Source organism: Polypterus senegalus, chromosome 12, assembly GCF_016835505.1.
Source record: "Polypterus senegalus isolate Bchr_013 chromosome 12, ASM1683550v1, whole genome shotgun sequence".
NCBI lineage: Eukaryota > Metazoa > Chordata > Cladistia > Polypteriformes > Polypteridae > Polypterus > Polypterus senegalus.
This window is the reverse complement of record NC_053165.1, coordinates 155,763,789-155,787,783: the sequence shown is the minus strand read 5'-3', so window position 1 is coordinate 155,787,783 and position 23,995 is coordinate 155,763,789. Positions and strand designations below refer to the sequence as shown.

The window sequence follows — 23,995 nt, the reverse complement described above, 5'->3', positions numbered from 1 at the left end:
TTGTGAGATATTATAACTGTAGTGCAAGTTTACAGTGAGGTGTTTGTACTTATAAGTCCTCACAGTTCTACAAGGAGCAATTGATTGACTGCATTTAAAGTTCTTGGGATGAAACTGTTTCTGAACCGCGAGGTCCGTACAGGAAAGGCTTTAAAACATTTTGCTGTGGCTGACACAGCGTGTCCTTAATGCCGTATACAGATAATTCTCTTTCTGATCAGCTGCTGTTGTGATTCACACTCAGATACAGTGATATAAATACTCCGAGTCGTGCAGTGAGAGTAATATGGAAAAAGATGATCTGCTGTGGCAACTCCTAACGGGAGGAGCTGAAAGAAGAAGAAGAAGGAAGAAGGTGCAAGAGTAACAACGCTAAAGCAGTTCTGGCATTTGGAATACTATGGCTATTCCCTCTACCATTATATTGTTACGAGTTAATTACAATCAGATGCATTACACTAATAAACAATATGCGGTTAGTTTCAGTGTATTTATAAAGCCGCGTCAGGAAAATAAAGAGTAATCACACAGGAACAGTAGCATTGCTTTGACGCTGGGTGCAAACCCGAGCGGAGAACTTGCGTACGACAAGCTATGAGGTACCGTGGAAAAGTGTGTGGCTTTACGCCAAGTGTAGGTTTTATACATCGCAATCTGAACGTGGAAAAGTTCTTACGCAACATTTCTGTGCGTACGCACCGTTTATACATGAAGCCCCAGGTCACGTAGCGACTTGTTTTATATCTCATTATTGTTTGGCTGCTAATTAAAGAAAATGAGACAACTAAGGGGTCTGAGTCAAGTTAATTAAAACTGAAGCAAAAGAAGTTCATTAGCATCAAAAAACAGGTCACTGATGAAGAAGAAGGTTAGAATGAAAACCTGCCGGCCCAGAGTTTGACACCCCTGATTTAAAGCATCCTTCATGGTGCAAAATCACTGAGCCGTCTCCATGCAAACAAATGTGTTTTCCCCATCAGAGGAAACATTAATGACTCCCACAACACACCTCACGTGTCTTACGCTCACTGCTTATTATTTGGATTTGACCAATGACAAAAATAAACGGAATATTTTCTTAGAATAAAAGCGGTGGAAACAAAACTCTACCAGCAGATGCTTTATTTAGGCAGCCTGGCAATAAGCAGGTGTGTTAACCCTACAAATGGAGATACTGTACATCATTAGAACTTTTCTCTTTTTATAAAGGAATTCCATTTTCCTGTTAGTCCTAAGCATTTGTTTTTCTTCATTACGAAACACCACAGTATGCTTTCCCACAGGTGGTGCCTGAGCCATTTTGAGAGTCCCTGGGGCAGGCAAGAATGCCAACAGACCCCTTTCTCTTGGAAGGCTTTGTAGAGAAATCCATATGTGGGGAGGAAAGCAGGGCAGGCCGTGCACTGGGCGAGATGGAAAAGTCGCACACGCGGTCCCGTACGGCTCACACGTCACAATCATATTGTAAGAAATGTGGGCCGGGGCTGTCACATCTGTTATGAATGCATAGAATATTTAGATTCCTCCAGCTGGTGGCGCTGTCCAGTCCAGACCCCGATCCTCTAGAGCACCGAGCTCGAGTGGCTGTGCCCATTGTCTGAAATCATCTCCTGCTCCAGCGTGTTGAACCTCACAGATTTGGGGGCTTTCTGTTGGCCGAACTGGCAGCACAGGATACGCTTGAAGGTCTTGCGCATTTCAGCATCCCGGTAGGAGTACACGATGGGATTGACTAGCGAGTTGCACTCTGCCAGCACCAGGCAATACTTCTCATACTCCAAGACATTACAGTTGCAAGAGACGCCGTCAAGTAAGAGGACAACCAGGCCAGGGGTCCAGCAGATCACAAATGCACCTAAGGGGTGAAGAGAAAACCAGACAGTTAGGCTAAGAAACGAGATTCTGGGCGACTAGCATCAGCCCCGCCTAAGCACATTCCTGTAGTGCAGTAGGGTCACTGGTTTGGCATCCAGCCCCCTGCACCCCCCTCATTCCACATCAATCTCAGCCTTCCCATCCCAGTCAACACTTTACTCAACTCACTGGCATGCAGGACAACGTTGAGACTTGCAAACTATTTCACCGAAACTGTGCAGCTCTGCTAACTGGCAGGCAGCCTGCTTACTTGGGAACACTCGAGCCCTCACATGAGTTTGAACCACCTGTGTGTGAGAGAGAGTGAGTGTGTGAGTGAGTGTGTGTGTATGAATGCGAGTGTGTGTGTGTATGAATGTGAGTGTGTGAGAGTGTGTGTGAGTATGAATGTGAGTGTGTGAGAGTGTGTATGAATGTGTGTGTGTGTATGAATGTGAGTGTGTGTGAGTATGAATGTGAGTGTGTGAGAGTGTGTATGAGTGTGTGAGAGTGTGTGTGTGTGTGTGTGTGAGTGCGAGTGTGTGTATGAATGTGAGAGTGCGAGTGTGTGTGTGTGTGACAGTGTATGAGAGTGTGTGTACATATACAAACACAAGTATGCATGTAATAACCAGTCAAGCTCTTTTAATTCTAATCAGAAACCACAAAGAGAAAAAGAGTCCCTGAAAACGTCTGGCAGGAATACAAGGGCCTTGGAGCAGAAAATGACGCACTTGTGACCCCAGAGCTCCGTGGAGGATGTTGTGTGCCACAGGCCGTGCCTAAGCTAACTGAAAGTATTCTATACAAAGACACACCGGCTTTCCTGTAAGAAACCTCTCGACAGTACATCGTACAAAAGATGTCAAATGAAGGTTTCCACACGCTCACGTTTTAGTGCTTTCTGCTGCCGCCACACCAATCTGCGACATGAAGAGCGAGTGGCTTACTGCTGCTGAGCGCTTTGTAAAGCACTCCAGTGTGGAGTTAGCGTGTTCTTCCTGCATCTTTGTGGGTTTACTACTACATCTAAAATGAAACACCGGTTAGGTTAGTCAACACTGGCCTGGCATTAGTGAGTGTGCCATGTCATGGACTGGCGTCCCATTCAGGCTGGTTCCTGCCTTGTGTCTGTTCCTGCCAGAATAGGCTCTGACATCCCTATAATGGAGAAGAAGGCACAAAAACTAAACGGATATTTGACTTTATAAAGCACTTGGGTTGAGTTTTTTCCATTAAAAGGTACTAGGGGGCTTTGCCCCCCCTGCTCACTTCACTCGCCAAGCCCCGGGCCGGCGATACACACTAGCCACTTTGTGTTTCTGCTGCTCAACGGTGTTAACGGTTGTAGATAATCTTTGTGATATTGTAAGTTGATGTTTTCATCTTCCACACCATCACTGCCAACTGTTTCAGCAGAGTCTATTGATAGGTAGGCATTGTGGCGGACAGCCGGGACGCCCCATTGACACTAGAGTCGGAGGAGCAGCCATGAGATCCACGCTACGTACCCCCGAAACACTTGGTGGCAGCCCCCCTGGGTTGCATCGGGGCCACAGGCATGGGACTTTGGAGCTCATCCTTGTTGGGTTCCATGGCCAACGTCAGGGGAAGCTGCAAGGATTTAATGAGCCCGTCTGGGCTGTGATGCAGCCTAATTACCACCTGAAGCACTTCCGGGTGGGCTATAAGAAGAGCCTGCAGCCACCACTCGAGGTGCCAGAGTCGGGAGGAGGAGGACAAAGCTGCCTGGGAGGAGTGGAGGAGAAAGAGTGCATTTTGGGAACTGTTTTGGGCCTGTGGGACACGGGGAAGACATGCCTCACAGCTGAAGAAAAATAGACCTTTGCATTTTATTTTTCGTGTACCTCCAGTGTCAGGTCGGTGCCTTTCACAGCTTTTAACCAGTTTGCCGTGTAACCGATCGACAATTTTCATGTTAATTCGTTTGACTTCATCGTTTCTTGGTGCTACAATTGCCCATGTACTCATTTCTTTGGTTGATAACCCTTCAGGATGAAATTCTTCAATAAGACTTGGACATAATAAGTCATCTTTATTTGGGATCTTCAAGTGAGGAAAACATAAAAATGTATAAGAACTGACAGAGCAGGAAGTGTGTCTGACAAAAGCATTCACACGAATGAGAGGTGAGGGGATTGTGGGCCGTGAAACATAAATGGTGGAGAGGAGGGCGGGACTTGAACAAATCTCATAGCAAAAGACTTGTCTCGCGTGACTTGAAAAAATCTCATGAGAATAGTCTCACCTTGTCTATAATAGAAAGACTAGAAAAAAGAAAGAGAAAAAAAGGACTGGTCTGTAAATGAAAGGCAGGAATGAAAAACGTACATGCAAGTTTGACTTGGAGCAACACATTTTAACACTCACCCCAACAACTTTATAATTGCACGATTCTTCATTTGTTTATAATGTATGCTGTTGAACTTGTATTATTTATGTTATTTGTGTGTGACGTTGTTTTCTGTTACAAACAACTCCAATGCTACCAAGTTAAATTCCTATGAATTTTAAGATTCACACCCTTTACTGCAGGGGTCGCCAAGTCTAGTCCTGGAGGACCACCGTGGCTGCAGGTTTTCATTCTAAACCCTTTTTTTAATGAGTGCCCTGTTTGTGCTGCTAATTAAGTTCTTGTGAATTCACTTAACACTAGAATTACCACAGCCTACGGAAAAACTCGTAGATCTGTTCCACCTTAAATCACTTCGCACCTCTCCGTCAGCGTCTTTTGTCCTGTAAATGTGTCGATTAGCAGCAAGCAGCCAGCACCCTGCTATCACATCCCCCCACCACAGAGTTTTCTCAGCTCATGTCTGTTTACCTGCGTGTCAGTTGCTTAGAGTTGTATAGAGTGAGAAGTCAAGCAAAATGACACCTTTTATAAACACTATATCGTCATTTGGAGCGCATGCATTTCATGTGTGTTCCGTGTCTACAACGATCTATGTAAACACATCGTTAAAAAATAACCATTTTCATGTTTTAGTAATCATTGAGAAAATGTAGACATGAAGTTTATAATGTGTGAAGCCTGAAGTCCAAATATCAAAGAAACACTTTCACAAAATGTACAAAATATAACAGAACAAATGTGCTTTTATTCAAGAATATAACTGCAGAAAAAGAACCCGCATTAGCGTGTGACATTGACACACATTTGATACGACCGCTTCGGTGGCGCAACGGTATCAACTGTTGACTGGTAATCAAAACTTCACGAGTTCGATCCCCGACGAGACTGTTTTGAGGTGTGAGCTGCTCTTCTTCTTACTATTTTAGCATAAAAACGTACATTTGATTCCAGTCTGTAACTTAATCAAATCCAAAGCTTTCAGTTTCCCCAGAAACACCTATCTTTGCATCCATTTTATAGCCCAATAAAAACAAGCACATGCATTGCTTATGGAGAAGTGTAACTAGGAGTTTCCAAAAAGTCATATTGTATAATTATTGACTGTTTCAGAAGATACAGGTATAATGTACTTCTGTGTATAATTATTAGATCAAAACATTTTTAAACAAATGACATAAACACATAGGCCCTCACTGTGACATCCATCTCCTACATACGTTAACAATAAACATATTATCATATCACTATTACAGTGCAGCACCACTACATAGAAAGGACTTCAATTCCAAGCAGCCTTGGTATCACTTTTGACACTAGACAGCCTCAGCTGTTTGTTCTGGGTCTGCCATGAGAAAGAAGACGAGGCGCTGGATTTAAAACGAAAGTCATGAGCAACTAGAAGAGATCATGATTGTTGAGCGGGCCTGTTGCTATATAGCTTATATAGAGGTTATACAGAAGTTTATAAAATGAAAGCATTGATATTTGCTATTAAATGCTATTTAAACACGCTTTAATGGTAATATGCACTAAATATCACCAGGACTGATTCTTCAATGTCGATATACTTTCAATTGTGTGTGATATGTAGGGCACAATCAAATGCAAAGTTTGATTAATCTAAGATCTATAGGGTGGTCCAGATCTAATTATGCAATTTTCATTACACTATAACTTATTAAGTTTATTACATAGAAAATCACCCGAAAAATCCCGGACCATCGAGAAGTGTGCGAACTGACAACATAAAGAATCGTCTTTGTGCCAAACTGGAATCATCCCCGCATAAATCAAAGTCATCCAGATGATCTGGATCTGCATAATTAGATCTGGAGCACCCTGTATAAGGTAAGGTAATGCACGCAGCCAATAATGGTTAAGAAACACTCATCAGTTTCATCAGGTCCCACTAAGGATGCTGTTAAAGAAGCTTGGAATGACCTCCAAAATGCTCCATGGATTCAGAAGACCAGGCAGAACCATTTCGCAAACACACAAACACCAATAAAGCATAGATGAATTCCCACTTAGTGTCCAATTGGTCAGCCATGGCTTATTAACTTACCCAGAATGATTGTCACCGTCTTCATAAGGTTCACCACTGTTTCCTTCTGCTTTGAATAGGTTGTGTGCTGGGACATGCGAGTTGTCTTCTTGCGGACATAGATGAAGATGCGCAAGTATACTACCACCATGATAAAGAAAGTTAGAAGGTTCAGAACAGCCCAAAAGATAAGATAGCTACGGCTATAGATGGGTGCCATGTTGGAGCAAGTTGAAAGATGGCATCGACAGTTCCAGCCCATACTTGGGACCAGGCCCAGAAGGATAGCTGAGATCCAGATAAATGCAATGAGAATGGTCACCCGCTGGTTTGTCATCTTGCTGTGGAGCTGCATTGTGAAGATAGTTTTGTGTCGCTCCACAGCAATAGCTAGAAGGTTCGCTACAGAGGCAGACAGGCTGGTGTCTAGCAAGCCCTGGCGGAAAAACCACATATTTTGGGTGAGATTCCTCGTCCAGGGTCCAGTATGGAACATCAAGAACATGTAGGAGAGACCGGCAAAAAGGTCGGCAGCTGCCAAGTTGGCAAGAAGATAGTAGATGGGAAAGTGGAATCGTTTGTTCATGATGATGGCTGCCATTACCAGTCCATTTGTTAGAAGGACAATGATACTGACAGTAAGGCCCAGACCAACCACCAGCCGGTCCCTTGCCCGCCATTCAGAGCTGATGGTTTTGGTGCTGTGGTTGTAGAAGAACTCAATAGACTCATCATAGTAGCACTTCTCCATGGTGCCTTCGCCTGATTAGAACAGTAGAAAACCTGCCAAAATAAGAAGGAAAAGAAAGCTTATAAATAAAAGAGTGACATGTGTGTCAAGAACAACCATGGTGATGGCTGCCACTACCCCCCACTCTAGTCTCGTCAGCACTCTCATTCATAAAGATTTACTGCAAGAAACATTAAATGAACTCAGACCTTTACAGAGACATTAGATGAGAGTGACAGACATGTGGAACTAATATTAGCCTGTCATTTTATGTTTCGTCAAAGCCGAAAATGGAACTGTGTGACCCCACCCTGTTTCGTTTTCACTGAAGCTAAGGCAAGCTGTGTTATTCTCTTGACATACAACTTCTTCAACCAAAAGTATACTCGTATTAAACATTACCACAGAAACCATTTCTGTCATCATGCAGCGGTAGAAATTCTTTGTGACCGGTTAGGCTGCATTGCTACTGCCTGTCCTCATATGGAAGAAAGGTTATTCCTCGGTTTACTTTTATTTTACAGTGGTACCTTGAGATACGAGTTTAGTTAATTCCGTGACTGAGCTCATAAGTCAAAATGCTCGTATCTCAAATGAATTTTCCCCATTGAAATTAATTGAAATTGAGTCTAATTCGTGCCAGCCCCCAAAAAACCACCCCAATGTTCTGTTAAATGTTTTCAACATAATAAAAATGTATTTATAATGAACAAATATTGTATACAAACAAAATAAAACCTAATACATTAAAGAGAATCTAAAGAAATAAACAGATGTTGGCGGAGCCGATTAGCGTATTGTATTATTTTTTTCTTTCACTTCACTTTTGCTTAACTTAATTTTCTTCTTCACTCGTTTTTTCTCTTTTTTGCCACGCTTTCATCACTTTCATTCGCAGGGCATTTCAACAGAAACCTGTCCGAGGAGCTTTGTTTCTTCCTCCCCATTAAAATGTTTCTGTAATGAGTTAGGTAAGTGTCATTACATAGCGCCGCTGCACAACCAGTTGCAACTTTTTCAGAGTGTTTCTTTTCACTAAAGTCTGAAACTTTTTCCTACATTGCCAACACTTCCTTTATCTCACTTGAAGAGATAACCTCCTCCACCTCTGGCTCCTCCGCGATACCGATCTCCTGCAGAACCTCCGTATGTTGCTGCGTCTGTAGTTCCGTCAACTCCTCCATCGTCAGTTCCTCGGAATGTGCGGCGACAAGCTCTTTGATGGCTCGTATTTCAAATTTTGGCTCGTAAGTCAAGGCAAAAAAATCGACCTAGTGACGGCTCGTATCTCAAAAAACTCGTATGTTGAGGCACTCCTATCTCACGGTACCACTGTATTTCATTAAAGAATCAACTCGGGGCAGTGTGGCGCATGTGTATGGGTGCCATTCTCATCCCTAACGCCTTTGCTCTCACTCCCCCTACCTCTTCATATCTTAAATCATTCTTGAGGCAGATTGAAGAGTTAAGTGATACGTAATTGCAACGCAAACACCGACTTAATCAGTTTTAATGCAAAAAGATGGCGATGAAAGAAAGAGAAGCGGGTCGCTAGGGTAGAGAAAAGAAGAGCTGCTCAGGAAGCAGCGCGTTATCAACCTCTGAGCAAACGAATGATAAACGTACAGAGAAAGAGGATCAAAACTATAAGTCAAGTGTATTCACGGCACGTTATCGTGCAGGGCGCCATTACAGGTTTATATATATATTGCTTTTTAACAGTGAGAACTACCCTGACGTTTTCAGTACAACAGTTAAGCTTTACTTTGTATGATCCTTTTCAGAATACATATCATCATAAAACACATTACAGTCATCCCTCACCTATTGCAGGGGTTATGTTCCAGGACCGACGAAAGGTGAAAATCCACGAAGTATAAACCATATGTTCATATGGTTATTTTTTCATTGCTTTTTGACATTGATTCCCTGTGTGTGCATGAGTAGTGAAGTGCACACAACCTCTAAAATGGCACTGATATCTGGTGAGAGACCAACGCGAATGCGCAAAGCAAAATACTCGGTGCACGACATTTCGCATATTATCGCTGTATCACACTGACTTGTTGGACTCCGATATTGATGTAAGTGATCTGAAGATGACGACTGAAAACAACAGTGAGGTACCAGTAATCAGCTGATCGCTCCCCCACGTTCGTGTCCTGATGCGCCTACGGCAACGTTCACCTCGGAGGACCACCTCTTACAATGACAAGGGGTACAAACCAGATGGTGTTGCACTGCCACATGGAGATAGCCAGGCAGCCAGCCTGCTGTACATTCCTGATGGCCGTCGAGCCGCCACCACGCAGCCAGGGATGGCAAACAGGCACAGACAGCAAACCACAGTATGCAGCAATGGACGTATTATATTGATGTACAGTGCAGGCCAAAAGTTTGGACACACCTCCTTATTCAATGTGTTTTCTTTATTTTCATGACCATTTACATTGGTAGATTCTCACTGAAGGCATCAAAACTATGAATGAACACATGTGAGTTATGTGCTTAACAAAAAAAGGTGAAATAACTGAAAACATGTTTTATATTCTAGTTTCTTCAAAATGGCCACACTTTGCTCCGATTACTGCTTTGCACACTCTTGGCATTCTCACAATGAGCTTCAACAGGTAGTCACTTGAAATAAAACCATTTCTAGAACTGGAATATAAAACATGTTTTCAGTTATTTCACCTTTTTGTGTTAAGTACATAACTCCACATGTGTTCATTCATAGTTTTGGTGCCTTCAGTGAGAATCTACCAATGTAAATGGTCATGAAAATAAAGAAAACACATTGAGTGAGGAGGTGTCTCCAAACTTTTGGCCTATACTGTATGTGTGAAGCCATTGCTTTGTATGCTTTTCAGAAAACTGAGCTTTTTGGAAAAACAATTCAGCCCTCAAAGAGTTAATGACCAGAGAGAGTCAGGACCACCTCGGTTTTACATCTCATCCAAAGGAGGACGCCATTTTCACAGCACAGTGTCCACATCACTGCACTGGGGCCCACATTCAGACCACAGAGTAAGCGCCCCCTGCTGGCCTCACCAACACCTCTTACAGCAGCAACCCCAGCATTTCCTAGGTGCCGTCTCATCCAAGTATTGTCCGGGCCCAAACATACTTTGCTTCAGGTGGATGACCTGTTCTGAAGTGCATTGGTATGGCTGCTGGCTAAATCAATTAGTCACAGAATCCTCCACACTCAACAACAGTACATCAATTAATGCCACTTGTACATCATTTGAATTGGGCTCTGTCGTCTATGACAAGTTATTGAGCTGCCATAAGTCTATTTGGGCTCCATTTTTAAGTGCCGTATTTTTCGCTCCATAAGATGCACCTAGGTTTAGAGGAGGAAAACAAGAAAAAAAATATTTTGAACCAAACGGCTAATATATTTAATAAAATATAGCAGAATAATATTTCAACCATGTAAAGTCAACAGCAGTGTTAAGAACCATCATCACTGTCATTAACAAATGAGGAGAAACCTTAAGGTTTAAGCACTCTTCTAGTTTTCTGGAAACCCCAAGAACTCCTCTTTGCTAGTGTCAGAATTTATGAAGCTCAGTTGCTCAAAATCACTGATATCACTTTCTTCGCTATCTTCATAAATGATACTATCTTCAGTTCCATCTAAGGCATTGCTAATGTCAGCTTCCACATGCAGCTATAGACTCTTCAGTAGGCGAGCGACTCTCCATGTTAGTGTTTAGATCTGGACGGTGCATGTGCCCAAAACAAATGTTACTTACATAAAAGCCAGATCGAATGTTATTTACCTTGAGTTATTTACTTAGTTCCTACAGCGTAAAGTGACAAGTAGACTGCAGAGCTTCCTGTGTTTGACCGACATGCTCAAAAAATACACGTGTAATGTCACGAAAAGTGCACGCTGACACTTCAGTTCGCAAGCATTGGTGCGAGAATGCAGTCAGACTTCTTTTTTGGGTACATACATCATCCAGATCTAAACACTAGCGTGGAGAGTCGCTCGCATACGGAAGAGTCTATAGCTGCAGATGGAAGCTGCCGCCGCTGTACTTTGTATATAAGAGCCAGATCGAATGTTATTTACCTTGATTTATTTACTTACAGCGTAAAGACTGCAAAGCTTCCCGTGTACAGGGGGTCCTCGGGTTACAACGTCTCGACATATGACGTTGCGAGTTAACAACGCTCACTCACATAAAAACTTTAAAAAATTGAGACATGAGGGTTTTGGCTTACACAGTTAGCGTCGTACTTACGGACTACGTGGGCGAACTAGTTTGGTTGCGCGCAGTGGTAGAATACGCAGTAACGCGGCGTATGCGTGAGGGAGTTGGAGAACTAGTTTGGTTGCGCGCGGCACAAGTGTTCCATTTGTTTCATTAGAACATTAAAACACAACTAGGCCGCGCGACACAAATGGAACACTTGTGCCGCGCGGCCTAGTTGTGTGTTTATGTTCTAGATTATGATTTTGCAAATGTGTTAGGATAGGTAAGTGACTAGGGAAGGCTAGGGTGTGTTTCGACTTACACCAAAATTCGGGTTACTTCACTGTCGTAGGAACGGAACTGTGTCGTAACCTGAGGACCCCCTGTACATATACTGCACAAAGTACAGCGACAGCGGAAGTGCGACGTGCATTCTTTCTCCGATGTAGAACCCTCGTCATCAACTGAGTCAGGTCAGGTAATACACATCACCGTCTGTAATGCAATATTTGCTCTATAAGATGCACAGACATTTTGGGGAAAAAAAAGTGTGTCTTATGGAGTGAAAAATACGGTATATGACTTGAAAGCAGGGATTTAATGTAGTCTATCAGCACTGTTTTTTTTATTTTATATACGACTCGCTGTTATAAAATCTTTGTAATACACAAAAATATGATGAACTGACTCTTTGATGAAGCAAGTACATTTTTTTAAAAGGCTATAACTTTAAAATCAGTTAACTACACCTCTGGATGCACTTAAATGTTACCTCATTTCTAACTTGTCTATATAAAGCAGTGGCCCCTAACAGAACAATGAAAGTAGCAACCATGTTTTATTTCATATTGTACTGTTTAAATTTAGCACTCAATAAGTGTTGTACACAGCAATCAAAGTTTATTTTACATAACATAAAGACATAATGGGGCAGCACGGTGGCGCAGTGGGTAGCGCTGCTGCCTCACAGTTAGGAGGCCCGGGTTTGTTTCCTGGGCCCTCCCTGCGTGGAGTTTGCAAGTTCTCACCGTGTCTGCGTGGGTTTCCTCCCACAGTCCAAAGACATGCAGGTTGGGTGGACTGGTGATTCTAAATTGGCCCTAGTGTGTGCGCTTGGTGTGTGTTGCGGTGGGCTGGCACCCTGCCTGGGATTGGTTTCCTGCCTTGTGCCCTGTGTTGGCTGGGATTGGCTCCAGCAGACCCCCGTGACCCTGTTTTTGGATTCAGCGGGTTGGAAAATGGATGGATGGATAAAAACATAATATATTTCAAACAATTAACCAGTCTTTATGCTATATAGTCACTTTATAATGTGCAATGTCACTACGCATTTTATAAAGAAGTACATGAATTACATCAATCCAACAACAACATTTATTTCTATAGCACATTTTCATACAAACAGTAGCTCAAAGTGCTTTACATAATAAAGAATAGAAAAAATAAAAGACACAATAAGAAAACAAAATAAATCAACATTAATTAACATCGAATAAGAGTAAGGTTCAATGGCCAGGGGGACAGAAAAAACAAAAAAACTCCAGACTCCATTTCATTTATGTTAAGGGCAGCATGGTGGCACATTGTTTAGCACTGCAGCCTTAACTCTTTGAGGGCTGAATATTTATTTTCCAATAAACATAGTTTCTGAAAAGCAATGGTTTCACACAGAAATCAATGTAAAACGTCTGTTGCTGCACGTTGTGGCTGCCAGTTTGCCAAGAACGTGCTACAGGCTTGCTGCCAGGCTGTCTTCACCTGGCAGCAGCAGCAGCGGTCACGGTCGCAGTGCATTGCAATCTGGTTTCTAACTCTTATTGTTTAGTGGCAGTTGTCCTGGCGAACATTGTTGTAGGCATTTCAGCTACATGAACCTGTTCAGCACCACGATTAGCTGGGGACCAGTCAGGTGAAGCTGGAACCTCACATTTGTTTTTGATCACTCGTATCAAAATCAGAGTCCGACAAACTATAGTCCAGTTCAGAGATAACAGGCAAAACTTTTTCCATGGAGTATTTTGCTTTACCCATTCGCTGTGATCTCTCACCATTATGTCAGTGCTATTTTTGCCGTTATTTGCGCCGTGCTACTCACACGAGCACCGGAAATCTCGGTCAAACCAGTGAAGCTAACTTTCCTTCTAGCAATGAGAGTCCAACTAAAACATAACGGTTGGTTTTGTCACAGTTTCCAGTTGATTACCGTCGTCAACTCCTCCTTTTGACAAAAGTCGACATCAGCCCTGAAAGAGTTAAGGTCCAGTGTTGTAAATATCAATCCTATGTTATATGCACATAGATTTTTTCCTCCCACATCCCCAGACATGCGATGCAGGATGATTTCAGGCTCTAAATTTGGCCTGATTTGACAGAGCACGAGTGTACAAGTGGACCTTGCAAATTGATTGATGCTCTGTGCAGAAGTGGCTACTAGTTTTACCAGGACGGGCTCTCTTCCCCTGTGATCCTTAACTGGATTAAGCAGGTTTAAGAATATTTTCTTTCAAGAGGAGCACCACCATCATCAAAGAGCCGAAATAAAAGGGGACCACCAAACAAAATGATTTGCTAAAAGTCGCACCATGAAGTCAAAGATGCATGTCCGTGCCCCATTTTATTATAAATCCAGTGATCACAGTCCGATAGATGCAATTGTCATTTAACAACTGCCTGGCACACCCAAATCCACACTATCCAACGACTGGCATGTCTTCTCGTCACTTTCCCTTTCTTTCCTCTGCCCAAAGGGCTCTTTTCTCATCGCCATGAAAAACACCCAAGCCTGTACATTGCTGTCGAGCCACCTTGTAGCACATCATGCCCCACATTCAAGTTAAGACACTGCCTTGTCCCAGATAACAGGGGTGGTGCACTTCCACTGTCTTGTCAGCAGTCTAAAGGTCTTGACTTGAGCAGCTAGCAAATCTGTCAGCCACACGGCAATTAAATCTCATGAGGGACTGCAGGCTGCAAAAATATCTAAAAGCTGGTGGGCAGGAAACGTACTGTCAAAATGGAAAGGGGCGGCCTGAGAATCCCTATGCTTACTGGGGCACACAAATAAATGAAATAAACAACTTGAAGAAAACTGATCAGGAAATGCATGCAGCCTCCCTGCCGGTGAGCTTCAAAGGATAGCAGACAATGGAAAGCAGATGTGGAGATCAGCCTGTCACCACGATTGCCTCGCGCATTTTGCAAAGCTCCTCTTAGCACGTGCCACACCATACAACCGCTCCCTAACACAAAACCCTCGTACTCATTTAACTCAAGGTTATTTTCGTAAGGACAGGCAATTCCCAGTAAAACAAATGGTGTCCTGATGTGATGCGATGTCTGCTTGGAATTAGCCATGAAAAGCAACAACTAGAGAAAACTTACCCGTGTGGGCACACAATGCAGGACAGAACGCAAAAAAATTCTTTCCCGCTCCTTTAGCGTCTTACGGAAATTGTATTGATGCAAGTTATAGGACACACGTCTTTTGACATTTCTCACTGGAGGGGTCTGTCAATAAGATCACGCATTGCTTTTTTTTTCCCCCCAAGGTGTTACTTCCCTGTAAGATACAATTACAATTATTGAATGTGCGAAACTGAGCGCGTTATAATCAGTTGTTTCTCAGCAGCACCTTCACAGTTGCCCTAGCTGTTAAAAAGGGACTTTGAAAAAGACTGCAGCCACCCACGGTACACCAGGCGTCTTATAATTAGCGGCCGCTCTACATGACTCAGCTGAAATAAAACTTTGACCTCCCAAAGGTCAGTGCAAACCTTAGTCTGACACTGATCAGGACAGGATGACCTCCCACCCAGACAAGAGCTCACAAGGTTCAAAGTCAGAAGCTGTCATAGACTCAGTAGTCTGCTCAAACTAAAGAGGCCTGTTTCAGAAAAGTCCAAAATTAAAAATGGAAAAGAAGCACATGTGACCACCTGCCGTGAGCCAAACCAGCCAGATCACTCATCATACCCAGGAAGTGCTCTGAAGGTCTAAGGCGGTGTGGGGGACGGGTGGTCTGATATTTTTTCCTGGAAGTGTGACACACAGTCACTCCCAATGTCCCAGGAAAAAAAAAAAGACAGGTTTACTAGACAAAGGATCAACTTCCTGTCTTGAAGCAGCACCCTCGTCCTACTGAGCAAAACCACACACCGTAAAAGTGTCAGCTACTTGTAAACTTGCCAAATGTGTAGACAGACAGCGGTCTATCAGGTATGGCTGAGCAGAGTCTGAAATCTCACACCTCAAAGCCGTATGCCCATTCAAAAAGTCTTTGGGAGTCCAAATGAAATAGTCATCAAAATTATTATTACTATTTTATACTCATCTGATGTCTTCAATCCAAGATTAAGGCACGTTCCAGCCGTTTACAGCTATATCTCTCTATTTTAAAAAAAAAAAAATCTTGGAAGGGAGACTACGGAGACGAAACAGGATCTTCACGGAAGACAATTTGACGCCCCGCGAGAGACATTTTTAACGTCACACGAGACAAGGCAGTGAGACAACATTTAAGACAAGTTCTAACCTAGCAGCTGTTGGAATGCTTTTGGCAAACACGCTTCATGTGCTCCCAGCTCTTAAAACAACGACAAGCAGAATACGCAGCTCGCCAGCAGATGATCCAATTGCTACTCCTTGGCATGCGAAAAGCCAAACACCCCACCAAACTTCACAATGCGAGTGGCAGAGACGCGAAGTGGCAAAAGGACATCTGCTGTACAGGCTTTTAAATGATCGCCGCGCAGCGTGACAAGGAGAACACGCAGCTCGCCAGCAGCAGCAGCAAGACAGCAGATGATCCGACCGCTTCTCCTTAGCGTGCATTCAGCCACCCTCCTTCATAATGTGAGCAGCGTTATACGTCCTGCGAGAAAGATATTTAACCACGCCAGGGGCCAGAAATAAAGGACAAGTACAGTATTGTTTTTACAAAAGTTTAAAGGTAAAAGTGAAAATAATGCATATGTAACAATTCCCATGAAAGTAACTTTTAAAATAACCCTTTAAATTGTATATCCGGTAAACCAAACATGGGGGTGGGCGACTGAAGCAAGCAGGGTGCAGAGCCCCCTGGTGTATATGTAATTATATATATATATATATATATATATATATATATATATATATATATATATATAAAGGACCGAGGAGACAGTAGCAAGGGTTGGGGTTTTCCGCCCGTATATTGTAAATCAGAACAAAAAGCTGGTCAAAATTATAAACAAACAGTTCATATCGGCCGACTCCTGGCGTCTGCCATTTATTGGGGAGGAGCGGAAGTGGAGGGATGCGGGAAGGACCGCAAGGGAGGATGGGAAGGATGACAGGGCAAGATGGCGGAGGAAGGCGGAAGTAACTGCGGTCAATCCAGGCCTATGGTGCAGGAAGGTCTTTCTTTCTATGAGGAAGCAGAGGGAGAAAGTTAATACCTTCCCTGGCGAATGGTTTCAGGTGCTATCCAATCCGCCCTCCTAGTATATATATATATATATATATATATATATATATATATATATATATATATATATATATATATATATATATATATATATATATATATATATATATATATATATATATATTCATTCGGTTGTCGCTTTCAAGTGTAAAATATTTTACACCTTTCGACAACCGCCAGTGCCTCTTAAACATCTTAGACTCACAGGTGACGATTTCAGTAGTGGACACTTTGATGTTTAAACTCTCAAAAGCTGGATGTGAAGTTATCGCTGAAACTGGTTGTATGCTTACAACGCTTGACAGATGCCGAATGTCACTTCAACGCAACAAGTCCTACAAATACTGTCGTAATTGAAACAAACCATGAAACTCAAACCAATTATGACAGCAGCAATCCAAGCTGTGAGATTTGAGACAAGATTACTGTTCACATGGCCGACTGTACGTTACATGCTCAAGAGTAAGCTCAGCGCACAGCTTGGTCATGTTACAACCGGAGGGCCGAACTGACAATGTGGCATTCAAAGAGATCCTTAACAAATAATTACTGGTATATTTTCCCTCATTTTAGAAAGGTTTACTTTTCTTCTTAATAAAAATTTTAAGGCAGTACTTTGCCGCTACGAAGCGCGGGTATTTTGCTAGTATATATATATATATATTCATTTCATTTGTGGTCCGAGTCCCAACCTGATTGTATGGGTGGTTACCTACCAGGCAACGCATGTGGTTGGTCTGCAAGTCAGCAAACATCCGCCATGGGGCCCTCTTTCAGTTGCGAGAAGCAGATCATGGAAGTTGCATAGTTTACTGTTAAATAATGCAAAGAGTACGCAACACGTGTTTCGCCCTCTTTTTGGCTCATCAGGCGTACACACTCCATTGCTCCCCTTGCAGGGATCGAACCGCGGACGTCAGCATCAGAGACGAAGTCCCTTCATGCTGCACCACGGCGTGTAGTTCGTTTATTTGACCGCCTGTCAGGACTCAGACTACGAATGCGATGAATGTAATTACTCTGATCTACAGGCCATCAAATAAACGAACTACACGCCATGGCACAGCATGAAGGGACACTAAGGAGATGCGATCAGATCAGCTGCTGGTTTGCAGCCTGTACAGCAGCTGTCCTTTTGTCTCACTTCCTTGTCTCGCGGGATGGTAAAGTGTCTCCAAGAAATTGTAAGTAGGGCATGACGTGCAAGTAGTTTTGCGGGACACTTCAAAGTGTCTCTCCGAGATGATCATGTCTCAACTCAAGATTTTTCTTATATTATATATTAAATATATATATATACACACACACACACATATATTTTTAACAGCTGGCGCACAGGCAGGTTAAGTGACTTGTTCAGGGTCACTATAAGGCAGAGATGACAATTGAACTGGAAACCATGTAGTTTAAAGGACCACTGATCACAGTACTGTACACAAGCCTAAAATAGTTATGTACTGAGAGGACAAGCAAAGTGGACATTATCCAAAGATGAGTCAGACAGAAGATGAAACTTGATCTAGTGCTGTGTTCATCACATCCTTACATCTGAGGAAATGTCACGATCAGCTGACCTCTAATTTAAAAGCAGCAGTAATTGACTTACTCAGGAGGGGAATTCATATCACACCACCAATCACCTGGTCCAGATGCTCTGTGACAGTGGTCGCCATGTAAAATGCTGTATAAAAATCATTTTGGCCATAACACACATCATGATGGTGATTGTTTTCAAATTCAACACACAGAAAAAGCAAGTGAAGAACAACCAGATCTTGTAAGTGTTTTGTGAAAGTATTGTCTCTGAACATCTCTACATAATGGCTGCCAATTGGTTGCACTTTTCGCTGTTAACATTTTGTGATAGTTGTTAGCCCTGGAAAGTATTCTGTGAAGGGTGTTAGAAACATACATTTGCTTTGCTATGTCTGTTACCTAAATGTTCTCTTTCATGTTGACGGTGTTGCTAAAAGGTGAAACTGAAAGGCGTACCACCAACAGGGTCAGCCAGTCACTGTGTGCTCATCAGTGACACAAAAGGGATGCTGGTGTAGGGGTAGCTGCTTGCCAAAGGTGGCTTTGTAAAGTTAAAAACCCCCAAAATTTCATTTATTTTACTTTATTTTGCTTTTCTCGTCCTGTTTTTGGGAGAGTTAGGCTTTAAGTGACCAGCTCGTACAAAACACATTTGAAATAAAATGACTGGTTTCCATTGCTGCTCACTACCTACCATTTGTGTTTTTGACCACTGGATAACCGTAATTAAACTAAGCAAAGCACATCAGGCTATCATCAGTTCTCCCTTGAACAGGATTCGCACAAATCTTACTATTTACCAGTGTCTTACGGCAACTTCTAATCTTCATCATTATCAGTATCATGAGCCGTGTTTCTGTTTTGCTTTGTTGAAAGATGAAGGCGTCTCTTAACTTCATCTTCCCTTTTTGCTGATTAAAGAGGCACTGCAGAGCACACATCTATAATCAATCAGTTGACTGTTAAACATAAGAGTTTAATTTCAGAAAAGTTTTACCAAAAGATAATCATGTCTGCTGAAACGTCTAAAAAAAGGAACTTGGCAAACAACAAAAAAGAGAAATAAAATAATCTGCTTTGCCCAGAGTTGCCAGATTAGGCTGTAGCACTGCGTTATAATAATCTGCTGTCCAGTTTGTTTTCATGGCGGCTATCTGATTTCTTTCTTTTTTTTTTTTTTTTTTAAATACATGTCACTTGACTCAATGACATACACTGTATATGTACGGTTTTACTCAATGAGCACAAATTTTCTGCTTTAATGAAAAACCTTTCCTAAATTCTTCTAATGTTGCAAAATGACTACATACCTCCTGAACAAATGGGCCTCATTTAGCGTTGTTAACCATTTGCTCTTTAATCTCGATAATGCTTTTTGTAATAATTGCTACCCTAAATCAATTTTTAGATCACAAAAGTACAATGGCACAATGGACAAGAACAACTAGTCAGTCAATTGTTATTTATCTGGTCCTTTTACAATAAGCACCCTTTACAAAGCAAACAATAGGACTAACTTGTCAAGCCCCTAGCGGGCATAAAGGGTGCCGATACCAGAATCATAAACAGTAATCCAGGGGCGTCAGCTAATTCCAATGAATCACTCGGGGCAAACGACGGGGTCCTGAATAGTGAAGGTATTATTTGAAAAACTATGGCTTCTTCCATAATTTATCGCTGCAGTGTAATTACTACTAACTACTGAATGATGGCTATCAGCTGTGCTCATATCTGGCAGCAGGCAGGTTGACTTCATGTAAATTGATTTTTCTGCACGCACATATACCGTATAATGCACTTGCTTAAACAAAGCTCGCACTACATGAATACATACTTTGAGGGACGATGCAAGATGCAAAGCAACGAGGGTTCATAACGCAGTACATAAGGCTGACCCACCTTACATATAGAAATACATTTTTCTTTATGCTTATACACTGTGTGCACAATTATTAGGCAAGTGAGTATTTTGACCATATCATCATTTTTAATGCGTATATTCCAACTCCAAGCTGTATTAACTTGAATGCTTATTGGATTTAAGCACGTCAGGTGATGTGTATTTGTGTAATGAGGGAGGGTGTGGCCTAAGGAGATCAACACCCTACAGTGGTGTGAAAAACTATTTGCCCCCTTCCTGATTTCTTATTTTTTTGCATGTTTGTCACACAAAATGTTTCTGATCATCAAACACGTTTAACCATTAGTCAAATATAACACAAGTAAACACAAAATGCAGTTTTTAAATGATGGTTTTATTATTTAGGAGAAAAAATCCAAACCTACATGGCCCTGTGTGAAAAAGTAATTGCCCCCTGAACCTAATAACTGGTTGGGCCACCCTTAGCAGCAATAACTGCAATCAAGCGTTTGCGATAACTTGCAATGAGTCTTTACAGCTCTGGAGGAATTTTGGCCCACTCATCTTTGCAGAATTGTTGTAATTCAGCTTTATTTGAGGGGTTTCTAGCATGAAGCGCCTTTTTAAGGTCATGCCATAGCATCTCAATTGGATTCAGGTCAGGACTTTGACTAGGCCACTCCAAAGTCTTCATTTTGTTTTTCTTCAGCCATTCAGAGGTGGATTTGCTGGTGTGTTTTGGGTCATTGTCCTGTTGCAGCACCCAAGATCGCTTCAGCTTGAGTTGACGAACAGATGGCGGACATTCTCCTTCAGGATTTTTGGTAGACAGTAGAATTCATGGTTCCATCTATCACAGCAAGCCTTCCAGGTCCTGAAGCAGCAAAACAACCCCAGACCATCACACTACCACCACCATATTTTACTGTTGGTATGATGTTCTTTTCTGAAATGCTGTGTTCCTTTTATGCCAGATGTAACGGGACATTTGCCTTCCAAAAGTTCAACTTTTGTCTCATCAGTCCACAAGGTATTTTCCCAAAAGTCTTGGCAATCATTGAGATGTTTCTTAGCAAAATTGAGACGAGCCCTAATGTTCTTTTGCTTAACAGTGGTTTGCGTCTTGGAAATCTGCCATGCAGGCCGTTTTTGCCCAGTCTCTTTCTTATGGTGGAGTCGTGAACACTGACCTTAATTGAGGCAAGTGAGGCCTGCAGTTCTTTAGACGTTGTCCTGGGGTCTTTGTGACCTCTCGGATGAGTCGCCTCTGCGCTTGGGGTAATTTTGGTCGGCCGGCCACTCCTGGGAAGGTTCACCACTGTTCCATGTTTTTGCCATTTGTGGATAATGGCTCTCACTGTGGTTCGCTGGAGTCCCAAAGCTTTAGAAATGGCTTTATAACCTTTACCAGACTGATAGATCTCAATTACTTCTGTTCTCATTTGTTCCTGAATTTCTTTGGATCTTGGCATGATGTCTAGCTTTTGAGGTGCTTTTGGTCTACTTCTCTGTGTCAGGCAGCTCCTATTTAAGTGATTTCTTGATTGAAACAGGTGTGGCAGTAATCAGGAAATTGAACTCAGGTGTGATACACCACAGTTAGGTTATTTTTAACAAGGGGGCAATTACTTTTTCACACAGGGCCATGTAGGTTTGGATTTTTTTTCTCCCTAAATAATAAAAACCATCATTTAAAAAGTGCATTTTGTGTTTACTTGTGTTATATTTGACTAATGGTTAAATGTGTTTGATGATCAGAAACATTTTGTGTGAGAAACATGCAAAAGAAGAAGAAATCAGGAAGGGGGCAAATAGTTTTTCACACCACTGTATATCAAGGTGTGCAGAATTATTAGGCAGCTAGTTTTCCTCGGGCAAAATGGGCCAAAAAAGAGATTTAACTGACTCTGAAAAGTCAAAAATTGTAAAAGTCTTTCAGAGGGATGCAGCACTTTTGGAATTGCTAAGATATTGGTGTGTGATCACAGAACCATCAAACATTTTGTTGCAAATAGTCAACAGGGTCGCAAGAAACGTGTTGAGAACAAAAGACGCAAATTAGCTGCCAAAGATTTGAGAAGAATCAAACGTGAAGCTACCAGGAACCCATTATCCTCCAGTACTTTCATATTCCAGAGCTGCAACCTACCTGGAGTGCCCAGAAGTACAAGGTGTTCAGTGCTCAAAGACATGGCCAAGGTAAGGAGGGCTGAAACCCAACCACCACTGAACAAGAAACATAAGTTGAAACGTCAAAACTGGGCCAAGAAATATCTGAAGACAGATTTTTTCAAAGGTTTTATGGACCGATGAGATGAGAGTGACTCTTGATGGACCAGATGGATGGACCTGTGGATCAGTAATGGGCACAGAGCTCCACTCCAACGTGGAGGTGGGGTACTGGTATGAGCTGGTATTTTTAAAGATGAGCTAGTTGGACCTTTTTGCATTGAAGATGAACTCAAAATCAACTCCCAAACCTACTGCCAGTTTTTCGAAGACACTTTCTTCAAACAGTGATACAGGAAGATGACCATGATTTTTATGCAGGCCAATGCTCCGTCACTTGCATCGAAGTTCTCCACTGCGTGGCCAGCCAGTAAAGGCCTTAAAGATGAAGGAATAATGACATGGCCCCCCTTCCTCATCTGACCTAAACCCTATCGAGAACTTGTGGGCACTTCTTAAACGCTAGATTTACGGGGGAGAAAAACAATCCACCTCTCTGAAGAGTGTCTGGGAGGCTGTAGTCACTGCTCCACAAAAAGCTGATCGTCAACAGATCAAGAAACTGACAGACTCCATGAATGGAAAGGCTTATGACTGTTATTGGAAAGAAGGGTGGCTATATTGGTCATTGATTGATTGATTTATTTTTTTTGAAATGTCAGAGATGTTTATTTGTAAATTTTGAGGTGTTTGTTTATTATTCTCACTATAACAGATGAAAATAAACAAGTGAGATGGGAAAATGTTCATTTTTCCTTTAGTTGCATAATAAATCTGCACACTAATAGTTGCCTAATAATTGTGTGCACATATGTATTCCCCGATGATGTTCACACTCACATTTCCGTTGTGAAACATTCAGGTTTATTAACATTTTGGATTGACTGTGTTTGTTCCATATTAAAATTAATCCTCAAAAATACAACTTGCCTAATAATTCTGCACTCCCTGTATTTGACTAGCTGTACCCCGTGGCTTCAGCAACATAGTAATGAAACAGGACAAACTTTAAAAATTAATTTACGTTGGCACTATATCTGACCGTGTTTAGCTCTGACGGGAAAGAGTTCCCCATGTGGGAAGAAAAGCACATGCCCGTGATATCTCTGGCAATCAGCAGCTACCCTCTAAAACACACGGAGCTCTGATGTCTCTCAAAAACGTCAAACGTTACTCCTTAACAATCTGTAGATGATAATGTCTGCTGAACAAACAGGTATTGCTAGCTAAGTGGAGGCGAGGGGCACTTTAATGTGGCGAGATGCAGACCAACTCGAACAGAGGCTGGCGAGTGAATGAGGAATGCCCCGCCCCCCTGCTCTCACACCCACTCTCTTGGATTTGGATAAATACATCGGTACCGCAAGCGGACCACAAAATTTTTAAAAACTGTTTCATAGCAAGCACCTATGGGTCAATGGTAACCTACATTCCAAATTTCAAGTCCCAAGTACTCATGGTTGAAGAGATTTCGTGTCGCGTACTCTTTGCATTATTTGACAAACTATGTAACATTCCATGATCGGCTTCTCGCAACTGAAAGAGGTCACTGTGGCGGATGTTAGCCGACTTGCTGACCAACCACAAGCGTTACCTGGTAGGTAACCACCCATACAGTCAGATTGTGATTCAGACTAAGAATGCCTTGAACATATATATATATATATATATATATATATATATATATATATA

The 23,995-nt window shown here is 42.2% G+C and overlaps 1 protein-coding gene across 4 annotated transcripts in view; it reads right to left on the bottom strand.

Annotated features, from left to right (window-relative positions):
* Positions 1–1,105: 1,105 nt before the first annotated feature.
* lpar2a (lysophosphatidic acid receptor 2a) overlaps positions 1,106–23,995 on the bottom strand; it is a 38,085-nt gene continuing 15,195 nt past the window's right edge. For all 4 annotated transcript variants that reach the window (XM_039770395.1, XM_039770398.1, XM_039770397.1 and 1 more), the window contains exons 2-3: positions 6,297–7,058; positions 1,106–1,855 (exon numbers count right to left, since the gene is read on the bottom strand). In XM_039770395.1, coding sequence (XP_039626329.1) covers positions 1,563–1,855; positions 6,297–7,026 — 1,023 coding nt within the window. In that variant the 5' untranslated portion in view covers positions 7,027–7,058 and the 3' untranslated portion in view covers positions 1,106–1,562. The remainder of the gene's footprint in view (positions 1,856–6,296; positions 7,059–23,995) is intronic.